Source organism: Coregonus clupeaformis, chromosome 8 (genome assembly GCF_020615455.1).
Source record: "Coregonus clupeaformis isolate EN_2021a chromosome 8, ASM2061545v1, whole genome shotgun sequence".
NCBI lineage: Eukaryota > Metazoa > Chordata > Actinopteri > Salmoniformes > Salmonidae > Coregonus > Coregonus clupeaformis.
The window spans coordinates 20,344,649-20,365,421 of record NC_059199.1 but is presented as its reverse complement, the minus strand read 5'-3'; the positions used below and the strand labels follow the sequence as shown (position 1 = coordinate 20,365,421).

Below are 20,773 nucleotides of genomic sequence, written 5' to 3'. Positions count from 1 at the left end.
GCTCTCTCGCCCTCTCTTTCGCCCTCGCTCTCTCAGATCTCCAGGCTCAGTCTATAGAAGAGTTGAAACAGCAGAAGTCGTATCTGAAGCTTTTGAAGAAACAGTGCAAAGAACTCAAGGAGCTCCGCAAGAAACACCTCAAGAAGGTTAGACTGACACACACACACACACACACACAGCTTATCCATCTTTCTGCGAAATTAGAAATACTAACTTGTAAAGATGTTATCAATAAACCACAGTGAAATGTTTTATAGACAGCTTCAATCCATTACGAATACTGCTGTTTGTGATTGCATCTATTTGACATGTGTTCTCTGTGTGTGTGTGCGTGCTTGTGCGTGCATATGTGTGTGTGTGTGTGTGTGTGTGTGTGTGTGTGTATTAACAGGTTTGGACCCTGAGTAAAGAGCAGAGGAGTCGCTGCAACCAGCTCCGCTCCGACACACAGAGACGACGCAGTCAGATGGAGAAACACCTCAAACGCAGCATGAAGAAAAAGTAAGAGAGGGAGGGATGGGGATGGGGGGGTGATGAATAGGAGAAAGACATTCCAAATCAACCACTTGCCCCTTACACAGGAAAGGGGGAGAGACACAGTGGGGAATATTTGTGTGTATTAATGTGTTTGTATGTATCTGACAATATATTTGTTTGTTTGTGTGTGTCAGTGAGCCAGCAGAGCCGGTGCAGAGGCAGTTGACAGCGTTGGAGATGGAGTTACAGAAACAGACGGTGCAGCTGAGAGAGTGGCAGATGCAGGAGCTCCTAAAACTACGTCAACAACAACATACACTGGAGAGAGAGAAGAAACACACACACCTACGAGAGGTACACGCACACACACACACACACACACACACACACACACACGCACACACACACACACACACACACACTAATCACACACACTCTCACCCCTCCTGCTGTGTGTTCCAGGCGTTTCAGAAAATAAAGGAGACATCCCAGGAATGTCAGACGGCTCAGCTCAAAAAACTTAAGGAGATCTGTGAGAGGTAAGATACTGTTTAACGCTTTATAACTACTGGATTACTCCCAATATATACTGAACAAAAATATAAACGCAACATGTAAAGTGTTGGTCCCATGTTTCATGAGCTGAAATAAAAGATCCCAGAAATGTTCCAAATGCACAAAAAGCTTATTTCTCTCAAATTTTGTGTGCAAATTTGTTTACATCCCTGTTAGTGAGCGTTTCTCATTGGCCAAGGTAAACCATCCACCTGACAGGTGTGTCATATCAAGAAGCTGATTAAACAGCATGATCATTACACAGGTGCACCTTGTGCTGGGGACAATAAAAGGCCATTCTAAAATGTGCAGTTTTGTCACACAACACAATGCCACAGATGTCTCAAGCATGCTGACTGCAGGAATGTCCTTCAGAGCTGTTGCCAGATAATTTCATGTTAATTTCTCTACCATAAGCCGCCTCCAACATCGTTTTAGAGAATATGGCAGTACGTCCAACCGGTCTCACAACCGCAGACTACGTGTAACCACTCCAGCCCAGGACCTCCACATCCGGCTTCTTCACCTGGGGGGACAGCTGATGAAACTGGGTTTGCACAACTGAAGAAACCGTCTCAGGGAAGCTCATCTGCGTGCTCGTCATCCTCACCAGGGTCTTGACCTGACTGCAGTTCGGCATCGTAACCGACTTCAGTGGGCAAATGCTCATCTTCAATGGCCACTGGCACGCTGGAGAAGTGTGCTCTTTACGGATGAATGCCTGTACCGGGCAGATGGCAGACAGCGTGTATGGCGTCGTGTGGGCGAGCGGTTTGCTCATGTCAACGTTGTGAACAGAGTGCCCCATGGTGCCGGTGGGGTTATTGTATGGGCAGGCATAAGCTACGGACAACGAACACAATTGCATTTTATCAATGGCAATTTGAATGCACAGAGGTACCGTAACGAGATCCTGAGGCCCATTGTCATGCCATTCATCCGCCGCCATCACCTCATGTTTCAACATGATAATGCATGGCCCCATGTCGCAAGGATCTGTACACAATTCCTGGAAGCTGAAAATGTCCCAGTTCTTCATGGCCTGCATACTCACCAGACATATGTCATCCATTGAGCATGTTTGGGATGCTCTGGATTGACGTGTATGAGAGCGTATTCCAGTTCCCACCAATATCCAGCAACTTCACACAGCCATTGAAGAGGAGTGGGACAACATTCCACAGGCCACAATCAACAGCCTAATCAAATCTATGCGAAGGAGATGTGTCGCGCTGCATGAGGCAAATGGTGGTCAGACCAGATACTGACTGGTTTTCTGATCCATTCTGTGACCAACCGATGCATATCTGCATTCCGAGTCATGTGAAATCCATAGATAAGGGCCTAATGAATTTATTTCAATTGACTGATTTCCTTATATCTTTGAAATTGTTGTATGTTGCGTTTATATTTTTGTTCAGTGTAGATGGATTTATATCAAAACACCTTTATAAGTAGAGTTAAGTTCTTATGTGCGAGGCAGTGTTGGGGGTAACACGTAACAAAAGTAACACGTTACGTAATCAGCTTACTTTTATGAGTAACGGAGTAAAGTAACACGTTACCTTTTCAAATTGGGGATTATTATTACAGTTACTTTCATAATCATATCTCTACCGGGCGTGTGTTTCCATGATCCGATCTCGACTTGTTTCCTCATTTAGTTCTCAAGCGAGAGGAGAAAGGCTGTTTGGAGAAATGTCATGACTGCTGCTGTCCATAAAGATGTATAGAGGGTGCACCTCTGGTCTTTGCCATTGATCACTTCTGTGATAGCAAAGCCCATAGAGGGCTTTCCTGTCTGGTGGCCTCTATACGTCTCTATGGGTCCGTGTACATGTGGTCTATAACCAGAACTGGCAGCTCGAGATAAATATTTTGAACGAAAAGATAGGAAATCTGTACAGATGTTTGGCTTGCAGTATATATGGCTAATTAAGCAGCCCATATGATAGCGCAGTATTTGTAGACTAGCACAGGAAAGCACGCCACTGATGAATGGAGAAACATCAAACCAGAGTTAGTAAGTAGCCTATCTTTAGTAGAGTACGCGCGGCTTGCCGAACTCCATCCGACAGTAAAACCACTAGTGAGATTTTGAGATTTTTTTCATGAAAGTAAGTCAAAGTAATATAACTAGTAATATAAGGCGTTCCTTTCCACACAAAGTACTATGGTAAAGTAACGCGTTACTTTTGTTGAATGTATTGAGTAATATGTAATGTATTACTTTTTCAAGTAACTAATCCCAACACTGGTAAGAGGTAAGATCATGTTTTATGATCATTTATAATAATAATTGATTGGATTCATATAGCGCTTTTCCAGATGTTCAAAGGGCTGTACATACTAAGGGGAACTCACTTCATCCACCACCAATGTGAAGCTCATCACTTAGGTGGTGCACGGCAACCATTTGTGCCAGAACGCTCACCACGCATCAGCTATTATAGCAACTGTATTACTCCAAATGCAGATGGATTCATATGAAAACACCCTTACAAGTAAGCTTAGTTATTGTTGTTGTTTATTTGTTTTTGTTATTGTTTACAGAGAGAAGAAGGAGCTTCAGAAGATTCTAGACAGGAAGAGACAGAACAGCATTATCGAGGCCAAGAGCAGAGACAGAGACAAGGCAGAGTCGTATGTCACTCTGTGTGTGTGTTTGTTTGTGTGTGTGTGTGGGTGTTAGTGTTGCACGCTATACCGAAACGTCTGAACTTTTTCGATACTAGACATTTTTGTTACTTTCGATACTTCTGTCAAATGTGTCTCACATCATATACGGATTGAGAGGATCGAGTCTGTCTAGTCGCCCCGTAGCGCTCACATCTATAGCCATGAAATACTTTGAATGGCTGGTCACGGCTCACATCAACACCATCCTCCCAGACACCTTGGACCCACTCCAATTCGCATTCCGCTCAAACAGATCCACAGATGATGCAATCTCTATTGCACTACACACTGCCCTCACCCACCTGGACAAAAGGAATACCTATGTAAGAATCCTGTTAATTGATTACAGCTCAGCATTCAACACCATAGTCCCGTCCAAACTCATCACCAGGCTAAGGACCCTGGTACTGGACACCTCCCTCTGCAACTGGATCCTGGACTTCCTGATGGGCCGGCCCCAGGTGGTGAAGGTAGACAACAACACATCTGCCACGCTGACCATCAACACGGGGCCCTTCAGGGGTGTGTGCTTAGTCCACTCCTGTACTCCCTGTTCACCCATGACTGCATGGCCGGGCAGGACTCCAATACCACCATCAAGTTTGCTGAAGACACGGTGGTAGGACTAATCACCGACAACGATGAGGCAGCCTAAAGGGAGGAGGTCAGAGACCTGGCAGTGTGGTGCCAGGACAACAATCTCTCCCTCAACGTCAGCAAGACAAAGGAGCTGATCGTGGACTACAGGACACGGAAGGGCGAGCACGCCCCCATCCACATTGATGGGGCTGTAGTGGAGCGGGTCGAGAGCTTCAAGTTCCTTGGTATCCACATCACTAAGGAATTAACATGGTCCACACACACCCACACAGTTGTGAAGGGGGCACGACAGCGCCTCTTCCCCCTTAGGAGGCTGAAAAGATTTGGCATGGGCCCCTCAGATCCTCAAAAAGTTCTACAGCTGCACTATTGAGAGCATATTGACTGGCTGCATCACTGCTTGGTATGGCAACTGCAAAGCACTCGACCACAAGGCGCTGCAGAGGGTGGTGAGTACAACACTGGGGCCGAGCTCCCTGCCATCCAGGACCTCTATACCAGGCGGTGTCAGAGGAAGGGCCAAAATAAAATCAGACTCCAGTCACCCAAGCCATAGACTGTTTTCTCTACAATCGCATGGCAAGCGGTACCAGTACACCAAGTGTGGAACCAACAGGACCCTGAACAGCTTCTACCCCCAAGCTATAAGACTGCTAAACAAGACTGCTAAATAGCTAATTTAATGGCTACCCGGGCTACCTACATTGACAATTTTTTGCACTAACTTTCCTGCGCTACGTCTATGCACACACACTGGACTCTACCCACACACTCACACATACTTACACTGACACCCCAACATACACACACACACACGCTACATATGCCCCCCCGCACACATAACACGCACACACATGCATACTGACGCCACACACACACTCTCCACATACACTGCTGCTACTCTCTATTATCTATCCTGTTGCTTGGTCACTTTATCCCTACCTATATATACATAGCTACCTCAATTACCTCATACCCCTGCACATCGACTCGGTACTGGTACTCCCTGTATATAGTAATGTCATTTTTACTCGTTATTGTTATTCACTGTGTATTTATTCCTCGTGTCACTATTTCTACTTTGTTTTAAATCTTTCTTTTTAACTCTGCATTGAAAAAGGACCTGTTGTTTACGAAGCATGTGACTATAATACAATTTGATTTGAATTATTTGTCTGAATCTGTCGTAGAAATATTTGACTCAAAAGTAGTCAACTCAAAAATATCTCTCAAGAGATAGTTATTATTGCGTAACAAAGCCGAGCTTGCTCCATGGAACAACTGCTTGCCCTGACCCAGAGATCTCCTTTTATACAGACACAAATGCATAGTCATCCTTACATAGCATATACAGCTACTCCACTACAGCCCCATCAATGTGGATGGGGGCGTGCTCGCCCTTCCGTGTCCTGTAGTCCACGATCAGCTCCTTTGTCTTGCTGACGTTGAGGGAGAGATTATTGTCCTGGCACCACACTGCCAGGTCTCTGACCTCCTCCCTTTAGGCTGCCTCATCACTGCATGGCAGTGTGCTCTATTCTATACACCTGTCAACAACGGTGTGGCTGAAATAGCCGAATCCACTAATTTGAAGGGGTGTCCACATACTTTTGTATATACGGTGCATTCAGAAAGTATTCAGACCCCTTGACTTTTTCCACATTTTGTTACGTTACAGCCTTTTTCAAAAATGTATTTAAAAAATCCCTCATCAATCTACACACAATACCCCATAATGACAAAGCAAAAACAGGTTTGTAGAAAATGTTGCGAAAATGTTGCTAATTTATTACAAATAAAAAACAGAAATATCACATTTTTCAGTATTCAGACCCTTTACAGCCTCAAGTCTTCTTGGGTATGACGCTACAAGCTTGGCACACCTGTATTTGGGGAGTTTCTCCCATTCTTCTCTGCAGATCCTCTCAAGCTCTGTCAGGTTGGATGGGGAGCGTCACTGCACAGCTATTTTCAGGTCTCTCCAGAGATATTAAACGGGTTCAAGTCCAGGCTCTGGCTGGGCCACTCAAGGACATTGAGAGACTTGTGCCGAACCCACTCCTGCATTGTCTTGGCTGGGTGCTTAGGGTCGTTGTCCTGTTGGAAGGTGAACCTTCACCCCAGTCTGAGGTTCTGAGCGCTCTGGAGCAGGTTTTCATCAAGTATCTCTCTGTACTTTGCTCCGTTCGTCTTTCCCTCGATCCTGACTAGTCTCGCAGTCCCTGCCACTGAATAACATCCCCACAGCATGTTATAAGAAGTTTGTTGATGGATATTTATACTTTGGGGTTTATTTGTTATCATTTCAGTTTTACTTGGTGTTATCAATGTTACACACTAGACACTGTTACACACAATAGGGATGGTGCCAGGTTTCCTCCAGACGTAACGCTTGGCATTCAGGCCAAAGAGTTAAATCTTGGTTTCATCAGACCAGAGAATCTTGTTTCTTATGGTCTGAGAGTCCTTCAGGTGTCTTTTGGCCAACTCCAAGCGGGCTGTCATGTGCCTTTTACTGAGGAGTGGCTTCCGTCTGGCCACTCTTCCATAAAGGCCTGATTGGTGGAGTTCTGCAGAGATGGTTGTCCTTCTGGAAGGTTCTCCCATCTCCACAGAGGAACTCTGGATCTCTGTCAGATTGACCATCGGGTTCTTGGTCACCTCCCTGACCAAGGCCCTTCTCCCTCGATTGCTCAGTTTGGCCGGGCGGCCAGCTCTAGGAAGAGTCTTGGTGGTTCCAAACTTCTTCCATTTCTAAGAATGGAAGCCACTGTGTTCTTGGGGACCTTGAATGCTGCAGAAATGTTTTGGTACCCTTCCCCAGATCTGTGCCTCAACACAATCCTGTCTCGGAGCTCTACGGACAATTCCTTCGACCTCATGGCTTGGTTTTTGCTCTGACAGGCGCTGTCAACTGTGGGACCTTATATAGACAGGTGTGTGCCTTTCCAAATAATGTCCAATCAATTGAATTTACCACAGGTGGACTCCAGTTATTTCATCCATTTTAGAATATGGCTCTAACGTAACAATGTGGAAAAAGTCAAGGGTTCTGAATACTTTCCAAATGTGTAAATTAAGCCCAGTGGTTATTCTTTGACTTTAGCTAATACGCGTAATTTTTTTTGCACTGGTTTCGATATTGAGTACTTTGATACTAAACCTGGTATCGTGACAACACTAGTCTGTGTGAGTGTGTCTGTGGGTGTGTGTGTGTGTCTGTGTCTCATGGTCTCTCTTCACCTCTCTCTCTCTCCCTCTCTTTCTTTCTCTCTCCCCCTCTCTCTACCTCTCTCCGTAGGGAACTGAATGAGATCAACAGGAAGCATATCTCAGACTCTGTCACCTTAATCCGCCGGGTAAGTGTGTGCTGGCCTCACACACACACACACACAACACACACACACACACACACTTATTGCCTCACTCTTGAGTACATCTCCTTTATACTGCTTTCTGCGCTCTGCCAGCCATCTCCCTTTTTGATGTCAATAACTCTCCCTTTCTCTCTCTCTTCCTTTCTCTCTTTATTTTCTCCCTCTCTCTCTTTTTCTCTCTCCCTCCTTTCTCTTTCCCTCCTCTCTCTTCCTTCTCTCTTTCTCCTTCCCCCTTCCTCCTGCTTTCTTCCCATTCTCTCTGTCTCCTCACCCTCCCTAGTTGGATGAGGCCCAGTCAAGGCGTCAGGAGAAGTTGGTAATCGGTCAGAGAGAAGTCCTACGACACATAGAGGAGGAGCAACCACTGGTGAGACACACACACACACACAAATTGGTGAGACAGACACACATACTGTACCTTCAAATTTTATTTTATTGGCGTGGCTGTTAAAGTTAAATGAATCCTTCATCTAATCAATTAAAATATATTTATTCACCATCTCTTGCTCGCGCTCTCTCTCTCTCTCTCTCTCTCTCTCTCTCTCTCTCTCTCTCTCTCTCCTCTCTCCCTCTCTCTCCTCTCTCCTCTCTCCTCTCTCCAGCTGCAGGCCCGATTGGAGCGAGACTTGGAGGCGGAGTTACAACGTCTACCAGAAGAGATCTGCCAATACCTGCAGGTGCAACTTGAGTCCAAAGGTCTCCGTAGCGACGCTCTCTTCTCCTCCTTATCCAATCACAGCCCTAGCTCCAGCTCGGGTCCGCCCTCCAACTGCTCCACACCCACTTTTCCCTTAACACCCAATAGGAGCACCTGGAACAGGAGCCTGGACAATAGCATCGCCTCATTGGTGGACTCATCCTCTTCCTCTACTCCTGTCCTATCAGAAGCAGATATGTAAGCCATATGTACATTTATGTAAACCTAATGGTCCTGGGCTTTAGTTGGTAAAATTATTATTTTTTGTTTTCATAAAACATATATATTTGTAATTCTTCTCACCGGGATTTTAGAGAGAGAGAGAGATACAGACGAGGTTATCAAATGTTTTTTTCTTTTTTCTGTTCATTCATTTTTTCTTTTTTTTATCAATGTCTGTTGGACATTTTGTCTCTCTACCAAAGCCACTTTCTCGTGTGATGCAATCTCCCGCTTTAACTCCTGAAGCTTTAAGCAAGCACACCATTTTTCTTCAGGAAAATTACCCATGCTATCTGTCCCAAACAAAAAATCTGGTGGCTTAACTTGGAATCGTTTTTGGCATTGTTTTGACTGTGAATGGTTGGCAATGTATTGACTTTTGAGTGGTGGGTCTGTGTTTGAGCTGCAGTACCAAGATGAGACCACCAGATGGGAATGTTGTATCAGCAGTAGTGAGCAGTTTCTGTCTCTATCCCTATGCGATTCTCTGTTATTGGCTAGACTAACGCTACAGCTAACATTGAAAGGCACTTGTTTACACAAAAAACTGCTAGGCAGTGCTAGATCTGAGCTAGCATAGCGTGAGGCTAATGCTACATGATAAATAGCCAGAATGCTAATCCCCTGATCTGCAGCTGGGGGACACATGAATGGTAATGAAAGAGGGATGACGTGGAGATGATGGCCTGCTCCGTCTGTTATGCCATTATGTTATTATTCTGATTTATTTGAGATTATTTGTGTGCGGGTGGGCGCATGTTCATCTCCGGGGTAGATGGCTGCTTTTTGGTCTGTAAACTATTCTCATCTCTCACATCGCTCACAGCCAACTAGAGAGAGAGTGTTTGTGTGTTTTCCCTGTCTTTTCCCTCGATTTCTCTGTTCCGCTCTCTCTCTCACCCCCCCTCTCTCTCTCTCTCTCACACACACACTCTCTCCCTCTCTCTCTCTCTCTCCCCCCCCCCCCTCTCTCTCTCTCTCTCTCACACACTCTCTCCCTCTCTCTCTTTGTGTCAGATCTAAATGAAAGATTGAGTTGACACGTGTGCACCTTTCTCACCAGCTTTGGCATCTGCTGTGTGCCACACACGCACAGTGTCATTTTCCAACTGCCACCTCTTTCTTTTCTTTCTCCCTCTCCTGCTCTCTCTCCCTCAATATCTACAGTTGAAGTCGGAAGTTTACATACACCTTAGCCAACTACATTTAAACTCAGTTTTTCACAATTCCTGACATTTAATCCTAGTAAAAATACCCTGTCTTAGGTCAGTTAGGATCACCACTTTATTTTAAGAATGTGAAATGTCAGAATAATGGTAGAGAGAATGATTTATTTCAGCTTTTATTTCTTTCATCACATTCCCAGTGGGTCATAAGTTTGCATACACGCAATTAGTATTTGGTAGCATTGCCTTTAAATTGTTTAACTTGGGTCAAACATTTCGGGTAGCCTTCCACAAGCTTCCCACAATAAGTTGGGTGAATGTTGGCCCATTCCTCCTGACAGAGCTGGTGTAACTGAGTCAGGTTTGTAGGCCTTCTTGCTCGCACACGCTTTTTCAGTTCTGCCCACAAATGTTCTATAGGATTGAGGTCAGGGCTTTGTGATGGCCACTCCAATACCTTTACTTTGTTGTCCTTAAGCCATTTTGCCACAACTTTGGAAGTATGCTTGGGGTCATTTGGAAGACCCATTTGCGACCAAGCTTGAACTTCCTGACTGATGTCTTGAGATGTTGCTTCAATAAATCCACATAATTTTCCTTCCTCATGATGCCATCTATTTTGTGAAGTGCACTAGTCCCTCCTGCAGCAAAGCACCCCCACAGCATGATGCTGCCACCCCAGTGCTTCACGATTGGGATGGTGTTCTTCGTCTTGCAAGCATCCACTTTTTCCTCCAAACATAACGATGGTCATTATGGCCAAACAGTTCTATTTTTGTTTCATCAGACCAGAGGACATTTCTCCAAAAAGTATGATCTTTGTCCCCATGTGCAGTTGCAAACCGTAGTCTGGCTTTTTTATGGCGGTTTTGGAGCAGCGGCTTCTTCCTTGCTGAGCAGCCTTTCAGGTTATGTCGATATAGGACTCGTTTTACTGCGGATATAGATACTTTTGTACCTGTTCCCTCCAGCATCTTCACAAGGTCCTTTGCTGTTGTTCTGGGATTGATTTGCACTTTTCGCACAAAAGTATGTTCATCTCTAGGAGACAGAACGCGTCTCCTTCCTGAGCGGTATGAAGGCTGCGTGGTCCCATGGTGTTTATACTTGCGTACTATTGTTTGTACAGATGAACGTGGTACCTTCGTGTGTTTGGAAATTGCTCCCAAGGATGAACCAGACTTGTGGAGGTCTACAATATTTTTTCTGAGGTCTTGGCTGATTTATTTAGATTTTCCCATAATGTCAAGCAAAGAGGCACTGAGTTTGAAGGTAGGCCTTGAAATACATCAACAGGTACACCTCCAATTGACTCAAATTATGTCAATTAGCCTATCAGAAGCTTCTAAAGCCATGACATAATTTTCTGGAATTTTCCAAGCTGTTTAAAGGCACAGTCAACTTAGTGTATGTAAACTTCTGACCCACTGGAATTGTGATACAGTGAATTATAAGTGAAATAATCTGTCTGTAAACAATTGTTGGAAAAATTACTTGTGTCATGCACGAAGTAGATGTCCTAACCGACTTGCCAAAACTATAGTTTGTTAACAAGAAATGTGTGGCTTGGTTGAAAAACGAGTTGTAATGACTCCAACCTAAGTGTATGTAAACTTCTGACTTCAACTGTATTTACCTGCAGACTCACACACATGTTTTAAGGGAAAGTAAGAAGGCAGGAGTGTGTGTGTGTGTCATTTTATAGGAGGGGCACACCAGGTTACTGTAGATATACATTATAACAGAAAGAAACCATCAGACTCTAAAAACATGCACACACACATACAAACATGTCAAAGATCAACCATCGTATGTATATATGATGGGAGACACCAACCAAAATGTACTTTATCTTTCTAAATCTTTTTTTTTTTTTTTTTTTTTAACTGCCCAGGAAAATGCCCTATGCGTGTGTTCACATGTTGGCTGCGACCCAAATGGCACCCTTTTCCCTATTTAGTACATTAGTTTTGACCAGAGCCCTATTGAGAATAGGGTACATTTGGACGCAGACATTATCTGTATGTGGACGGTGGACTAGAATATTCTGTGGATATATTATTGTTATTGTTAATCTGTGTAATGTAATGTTATTGTCGTTTTACATGAAATGTACTACTGACTAAAGGTGCCCTTGGGGAGAATTATTTTTTTTTTTGGGTGGGATGCTGAGATGCTCTGGAATGAAAGAAACTTTCTTTCTGTCCCTCACCCCTTCCTCTCCTCACCAATCCTCCCTCACTGGTACTTGCTGCCTGTCTGTCTTGGTATATAATATTATAAAATGCCTCTGTGTATATTCATCAACATTATTTTACCAGTTTTTTAATCTTTAAATTTTTGTAATCTTTTTTTTTGTGATGGATGATCTATTTAATTTAGTCAGCTGAGCGAATGAGGAGAGTTTTATTATTTGGGGGGGGTTAATGGTCGGGTTGCTATGGTAACCAGGGGAGACGACTTTGCTGTGGTATTTTAGCAATCGTCGTACCCCTTCCCCCTCCCTTTTGGTTGTGAGGGTCTATTTTAAAGTTTTCAGACACAGTGTTGATTGAATGGTTCACACAATTGCTAGGGTACTATTGGGGAGAAGACCTCACACACGTAAAATAAATGTACGTTCCAAGTACCGTGGTGTCAGGGTACCTCAAGCGGTTAAGACCGTTGGGCTAGTAACTGAAAGGTTGCTGGTTCGATTCCCTGAGCTAACTAGGTGAAAAATCTGTCTGTGCCCTTGAGCAAGGCACTTAACCCTAATTGCTCCTGTAAGTAGCTCTGGATAAGAGCGTCTGCTGAATTACAAAAATGTAAATGTACCTTTAGGACCCCAAAAGTTGTTGTTTTATTTTTACACTGATGTGGTTTAGGATTGGGGAACATTACAAAATCCCAATTTATATGTATTTATGTACATCGGAGCATTAGTTTGGGCATACATTATAATTTTTTATTTAATCAGCACATGTACTTAGTGCTAAAGATGGTCTTTATGATTTTAGAAAACTCACCCCAGTATGTGTATAACACACACAACAAAAGCTTTAACCAGTGTCTCTGTGTCTCGCTTGTCCTTACAAGAAAATGTTTTTAAAAGTGATCTTAAAAGCTGAATTTAAAGTTTTGAATTATTTTTAGTTATTGCACTTTTATCACCCGGTTTTATTTGTTTTAAAACCTTTTATTCCAGGAAGTGTTGACAACCATTTTTTAAATAGTTTATAGTGTCACCTTAGCTATTAGATAGCCAGAGGCAGAGCCATATATAGAGAGAGTTCGGCCAACTTTTAGAATTTACGCCATGTTGCGGCAATTGAGCATTCCGTTGATCCATTCATGACAAGTATTTGGATTTTAACTTAGTTCTAGACGTTCAGTTACATAGCATTGTTTAAATTAAGAAAATTCTATAAACTGCTATTGGTCAATATTGCACATGGCTACCATATGGAATTATTTGATTGTACTGTGTCATGTAAATGCAGAAACCTCAATGTCCTAACTCTCTAAATAGAGGACTATACTATGTTCTAGAATACGGCCAGAGAATTTTACTGCAGAACACTGAGTTCTAGAATACGGTCCAGTGGTTCTATGCCAGAAAGTTAGAGGCACTTTATAGGCCTTCACATGTTCACATGCTGAAGAGAGTTCCATTGAAGGTGTGTGTTTGTGTGTGCATATTATTTATTTTTTTACATCATTTAGCAGATGCTCTTATCCAGAGCGACTTACAGTTAGTGAGTGCATACATTTTTCATACTGGCCCCCGTGGGAATCGAACTCACAACCCTGGCGTTGCAAGCGCTATGCTCTACCAACTGAGCTACAGGAGGCCATGTGTGCATGTGTGTTATCAAATTGCGCTCTGTTCACTATTGTGGTTAGCCAGTTTTCTTCCCTAGAGACTCAGCCTGGAGGCTAATTCAGTTTAATCTTGTGGGCTAGTTTCAGCTCTCTCCACACATACACACACACACACACACTCTTCAGCCCCACACTGTAGACCAGGGATCATCAACTAGATTCAGCCGTGGGCCGATTTCTTTTCTTGAGCGGATGGTCGGGGGCCGGAACATAATTACAAATCATTTGTAGACCGCAAATTGACCGCAAGAAGCCTAAACAGATATAATGTTTGACTAAAACATAATAATTTCACACCGTGCTTACATTTGTATACGATCACGTTTCTCTCTATTATGTGTGGGAATACTTGGGAACAGATTTTCTAAATTAAAATAACTTGGAGCTGATTTCCTGGTGTTTTTACAGTCTATTATGTCCACAATGAAAATTCTAAAAGAAAATATATATTATTTTTTGGTTTTTTTGCTCAGAAAACTTGGTGGGGCAAATGAAACCACCCGCGGGCCGGCCGCCAGTTGGGCAACCCTGCTGTAGACCATGTGTAAGGCTATCAACTCCCATCCCTTCTTACATTCATCCCTCCATCCTTCCCCTTACAATACTTTCTCTTCCAGGACCAGGTCACTTAAAGGAAGTTTGAAAAGATAGGCTGTGGGCGGGGAGCTTATATTCATGAGCTCGCCTTGACTGACAGCTCTTTAAAACACCTATGTCAAGCAAGTTGGATGCAGTGTTGTGGTAAAATCATCTTAAGCTAATTTGGTGATACACAAAGCAACTCAAACAACATTGAAATTGCATCAATGATGTCAAAAATGTTTTATGCATCTCTTGTTTGTCATGTGGTTCACAGCAGCACTGACAGATGTGTTGACTTGACAACAGCGTCAGAGTTTTGAACGACCCTTCCCCCTCTTTTGATCCATGCTGGCTAAAGACCTAGCTAGCCATTAACTAGCTAACACCAGACACAGATACAGGGGAAACACAATAATATTTGCCATAGATGAAGAGGGTAAACTTTTAATAATATTTTCTGACACCCTTCAGTAACATTTTTGGCACCAGTAGAGTAGCTATCTAGCTATGTAAACAGCGCCCTTCTGCAAACATGCCTTCTCCGATGTTGGTTACAAGGCGGTACTTATTTAAATTAGGTAAGAGAATATCATGTTACCGTTGATGTATTAAAATGAGAGAGTTATGGTGATGTCACCCTATCCCCTTAATAATCCCGCCACCTGAATCCAAGTGTTTAACACGGGGGAAGGGACCAGTAACTTTATTATCAAACTTTATCAATGTAGAAGCAATAGTCATTTTTCATACTCTGGTCATCATACTTGGATCTGGTTTCATCCAAATATCATCCAATTTCATGAAAAACATAATTTTGACTGTTCATGGCCTTTAGAACAGACTGAGAGATGGAGTCGGCGAAGGAGCGGTATAGTTGGTTGACACTGTATGACTGCCATTCCTTCTTACATTCACCCTCTCAACCCCTCTATCCATCCTTCTCTCCCTCTTTCCCCTTACAAGAGTTTCTCTCCGAGCCCCCAGGCCACTTAATAGAAAGAGATAGAGACAGAGAGAGAGAGAGAGGTATAGGTTTCGTCCCAAATTACAACCTATTCCCCATATAGTGCACTATGGGCCCTGGTCAAAAGTAGTGCACTATATCGGGAATAGGGTACCATTTGGGGCACAGCCAGAGTTTGTTGACACTGTATGTAGAAATGATGAGTTTCTCTCTCTGCCCCAGGCCACTTAATATAAAGAGAGATAAAAAATAAAAATAAAAAGCAGGATGAAGAAGGAGAGTGAGAGGTAGAGTTTGTAGACACTGTATGTAGAAAGGACTGGTCCGCCATGTCAAAGGGAATAATACTATGATGCATCAAGATGTAATATTTTGTATTGTTTATCTGGAGATATAATATACACTGTATAACTCAATAAATACAGAATTTTTGTCTAAAATCTCTGCTTTGTCTCTGACTCGATCCGAAACGTGCTTGACATTTTTAAAGTGAATTTCCAATTGAGCCGACATCTACAGCGCTTACCTTGAATGCAATCTCTGCAAACAAGGTAACATTGCCTTTAAAAGGCGTGTTGAATCCTGGCCATTGTGTAAGTAATTTAACCGTTTAATTTTGTGTACTAGTGTGTCTGTGTGTGTGTAATATTGTCTGGTGCAGAAAAAATTATTCCTGCGCTGAAGACGTCTATATTAGTCCGCTAATACAGGACTAGTAAAGGCCCAGTGCACTACTTTTGTGAAAAAACTAAATGTATTTGAGTGTTTACCAGCATTTCTTGAGTCTGATAATTATCTGTACAAAACAGTTAATCTGATAATACTTGTGGAATTTAAAAATACTTGCTTGATATATTTTCCAGTTTCTTGAAATACTTTGCAAATGCAACTTATTTCTATGTGAAAACTGAAATGGTCTATTCATTCCTTTTCCATTTTAGTAGACGCTCTTATCCAGAGCAACTTACAGTCGTGAGTGGATACATTTTCATACTTTTTCGTACTGGTCCCCCATGGGAATCGATCCCACAAGCCTAGCATTGCAAATGCCATGCTCTACCAACTGAGCCACATCATCACAAACCACTTGATGTCTCAATGTACTCAATTACTGTATTGTGCATAGTTTTTTTTCATGGTGATGGAAATTCTATGGGTACAAACCTAGATGACCAGCCTACAGTATGTACAATACAGTAATGCACATTTACTTTAAGTGGTTTGTAAGGATGGTAAATTAATACTTAATGCTGCACAGAAAGTGGTTGCTTTCCATGTTATTTGATCAGGAAAAATATTTAATTTGATTTGGATGTTTTGTGTCTTTGCTCATTATTTTGCAACTTTTGATGTAAATGTTTGAGGAGAGGGTTTTGTTCGTTCTGGATTCCATTAGAATGACAATCGCAGAGAAAGGGACAGGGCAACAACTCTTACAATTCCAACTATTGAATCCTGCAAGATGCTGTTCTTAATTATATTACCTTTTTTGCCAAAGTGGAGATGTTGAAAAAAGTTTTTTTGCCCACGCTACATCTGTCTATCTCCGTCTGCCATTACTAGTAAAGGCCCAGTGCACTACTTTTGTGAAAACCACTTTTTAATACTTCTTTACAATAATTTTTGTACTTTTTACAACTTTTTTATTAGATTTGTTAGGGGGTGCTGCAGCACCCTCAGCACCTCTACTTCCCGCGGCTATGTGTGGATGCATCCCAAATTGCACCCTATTCCCTATATAGTGCACTACTTTTGACCATGGCCAATATAGCACAATAAAGGGCTCTCCAACCCTGTTCCTAGAGAGCTATCGTCCTGTAGGTTTTCACTCCAACACTAATCTAGCGTACCTGACTAATAATTAGCTGATTGGTGAACTGAATCAGATTAGTTACAACTCGGGTTGGAGTGAAAACCTACAGGAAGGTAGCTAAGCCCTGATATAATGTTGAAAGTCTGGAGCGACCTGGCATGAACAAATCGTCAGAAGTTGCGTCATGACATTTGTTCAACCTTATGTTCATATGCACATACAGTAAAAAAATAAAAAAGCTTTCCAAAGTATTTTTATGGTAGTGGAAGAAGTTTAAAGTGTGCAATATTCAAGTGTGCTTGAATAATGTAAAAAACAAACGTAAGTATCAACAGCAATTTGATGATGATTTCAACATTTAGTATTTATTATGATCCCCAATTAGCTGCTGTCCATGTGTCACTGTCTGTCACCTCCAAATTTTTCTCTTGACCTGTGTGCACTTACGTTGTAAATCCCATGATGGGTATAGGGAAAATTCGAGAATCATGTAGTAGCTTAAACCTATCACTGTTACATTGAACTGGGTGAATGGAATAAGAATGACAGTCATCCAATATGTCCTTCTTTGCCGAACCTGACCACACAACTGGACAGTACTCCAGGTGCGACAAAACTAGGGCTTGTAGAACCTGTCTGGTTGACTGAGATATCAAGAAAGCAGAGCAATGCCTTATCAGATGAGGTTTAGGGTTGAGCGAGTGATTTGTCCCAAAAATGATGCTTTTCATAAAAAAAAAAATATATTTAGCACCAGTCTATTTCTAGTTACCCATTCTAAAACTGACTAGAGCTCTATGTTAAGGGTGTCTCTTATTTATTTTACTGTTGCAGCCGACATGTATACTATTGAGTCGTCAGCGTACATGGACACACAGGCTTTTTTCAAGGTCAGTGGAAGGTCATTAGTAAACACAGAAAACAATAATTGTCCAAGGCGGCTGCCCTGCGGTACACTCAATCAATCAAATGTACAGTATTTAAAAAGCCCTTTTTACATCAGCAGATGTCACTAAGTGCTTATACAGAAACCCAGCCTAAAACCCCAAAGAGCAAGCAATGCAGATGTAGAAGCATGGTGGCTAGGAAAAACTCCCTAGAAAGGCAGGAACATAGGAAGAAACCTAGAGAGGAACCAGGCTCTGAGGGTTGGCCAGTCCTATTCTGGCTGTGCCGGTGGAGATTATAAGACTACATGGCCATTAAGGCTAGATTGTTCTTCAATATGCTAAAACGTTCATATTTTGTTGTGTGACAGTCTGAATTCAAAATTGATTAAATATATTTTTTCCCTCATTAATCTACACACAATACCCCATAATGACGAAGCAAAAACAGGTTTTTACACATTTTGAAAATGTATCTAAAAATGTTTTTTGTAAATAAGGTATTTACATAAGTATTCAGACACTTTGATAGGAGACTCGAAATTGAGCTCAGGTGCATCCTGTTTCCATTGATCATTCTTGACATGTTTCTACAACTTCATTGGAGTCCACCTGTGATAAATTCAATTAATTGGACAGGATTTGGAAAGGCACACACCTGTTAATATAAGGTCCCACAGTTGACAGTGTATGTCAGAGCAAAAACCAAGCCATGAGGTCGAAGGAATTGTCACTCTGACAGAGCTCTAGAGTTCCTCTGTGGGGATGGGAGAACCTTGCAGAAGGACAACCATCTCTGCAGCACTCTACCAATCAGGCCCTTATGGTAGAGTAGCCAGACGAAAGCCACTCCTCAGTAAAAGTCACATGACAGCCCGCTTGGAGTTTGTCAAAAAGCACCTGAAGGACTCTCAGAGCATGAGAAACAAGATTCTCTGGTCTGATGAAACCAAGACTGAACTCTTTGGCCTGAATTCCAAGTGTCACATCTGCAGGATACCTGGCATCATCCCTACGATGAAGCATGGTGGTGGCAGCGTCATGCCGTGGGGATGTTATTCAGCGGCAGGGACTGGGAGACTAGTCAGGAAAGATGAACGGAGAAAAGTACAGAGAAATCCTTGATGAAAACCTGCTCCAGTGTGCTCAGGTCTTCAGACTGGGGCAAAGGTTCACCTTCTAACAGGACAACGACCCTAAGCACACAGCCACGACAACGCAGGAGTGGCTTCAGGACAAGTCTCTGAATGTCCTTAAGTGGCCCAACCAGAGCCCGGACTTGAACCCGTTCGAACATCTCTGGAGAGACCTGAAAATAGCTGTAGCGTGACGCTCCCCATCCAACCTGACAGAGCTTGAGAGGATCTGCAGAGAAGAATGGGAGAAACTCCTCAAATGCAGGTGTGCCAAGCTTGTAGTGTCATACCCAAGAAGACTCCAGGCTGTAATGGCTGCCAAAGGTGCTTCAACAAAGTACTTAGTAAAGGGTCTGAATACTTATGTAATTGTGATATTTCAGTTTTTTAGATTTTAATATATTTACAAACATTTCTGAAAACCTGTTTTTGCTTTGTCATTAATGGGTATTATGTGTAAGTTGATGAGGGGGGAAAAAACGATGTAGTCCATTTTAGAATAAGGCTATAACGTAACAAAATGTGGAAAAGGTCAAGGGGTCTGAATACTCTCCGAATGCCAGAGGTGTGGACTCGAGTCATGTGACTTGGACTCGAGTCAGACTCGAGTCATGAATTTGATGACTTCAGACTCGACTCGACAAAATGTACAAAGACTTGCAACTCGACTTGGACTTTAACATCAATGACTCGTGACTTGACTTGGACTTGCGCCTTATGACTCGAGAAGACTTGCTACGAGGACTTGTAATGACTTGCAAAGGCTTGCTAAGAGGACTTGAAATGACTCGAAACTAAAATGTAGGACTTTGGACTCGACTTGAGACTTGATGGCTTTGACTTTTGACTCGACTTGGGACTTGCCTCATCTTTGACTCGACTTGACTCGGGACTCGAGGGCAAAGACTTGAGACTTACTTGTGACTTGCATAACAATGACTTTGTCCCACCTCTGCCGAATGCACTGTAGGTAGGAGCAAGTCCATGTAATGTTTGTAGGTTAGCAGTAAAACCTTGAAATCAGCCCTAGCCTTAACAGGACGCCAAAGGCTAGCACTGGAGTAATATGATATAATTTTTTGGTTCTAATCAAGATTCTAGCAGCTGTATTTAGCACTAGCTGAAGTTTATTTAGTGCTAGTGTTTATTTAGTGCACTCAACTGAATTTGCATTAGAGAGGCTTCCATTAAAGAAATCCTCTGTGTTCAATTGGATAGGTACAGTGGGGAGAACAAGTATTTGATACACTGCCGATTTTGCAGGTTTTCCTACTTACAAAGCATGTAGAGGTCTGTACTTTTTATCATAGGGGTACACTTCAACTATGAGAGACAGAATCTAAAACAAAAATACAGAAAATCACATTGTATGATTTTTAAGTAATTAATTTGCATTTTATTGCATGACATAAGTATTTGATCACCTACCAACCAGTAAGAATTCCAGCTCTCACAGACCTGTTAGTTTTTCTTTAAGAAGCGCTCCTGTTCTCCACTCATTACCTGTATTAACTGCACCTGTTTGAACTCGTTACCTGTATAAAAGACACCTGTCCACACACTCAAACAGACTCCAACCTCTCCACAATGGCCAAGACCAGAGAGCTGTGTAAGGACATCAGGGATAAAATTGTAGACCTGCACATGGCTGGGATGGGCTACAGGACAATATGCAAGCAGCTTGGTGAGAAGGCAACAACTGTTGGCACAATTATTAGAAAATGGAAGAAGTTCAAGATGACGGTCAATCACCC

The 20,773-nt window shown here is 42.6% G+C and overlaps 1 protein-coding gene across 1 annotated transcript in view; it reads left to right on the top strand.

The window, feature by feature from the left end:
* LOC121571248 (1-phosphatidylinositol 4,5-bisphosphate phosphodiesterase beta-3-like) overlaps nt 1–9,507 on the top strand; it is a 98,352-nt gene extending 88,845 nt beyond the window's left edge. The window contains exons 26-33 of the mRNA XM_041882591.2: nt 37–146; nt 392–501; nt 672–831; nt 940–1,016; nt 3,586–3,675; nt 7,613–7,670; nt 7,969–8,055; nt 8,291–9,507. Coding sequence (XP_041738525.2) covers nt 37–146; nt 392–501; nt 672–831; nt 940–1,016; nt 3,586–3,675; nt 7,613–7,670; nt 7,969–8,055; nt 8,291–8,587 — 989 coding nt within the window. The 3' untranslated portion in view covers nt 8,588–9,507. The remainder of the gene's footprint in view (nt 1–36; nt 147–391; nt 502–671; nt 832–939; nt 1,017–3,585; nt 3,676–7,612; nt 7,671–7,968; nt 8,056–8,290) is intronic.
* The last annotated feature ends 11,266 nt before the right edge of the window (nt 9,508–20,773 follow it).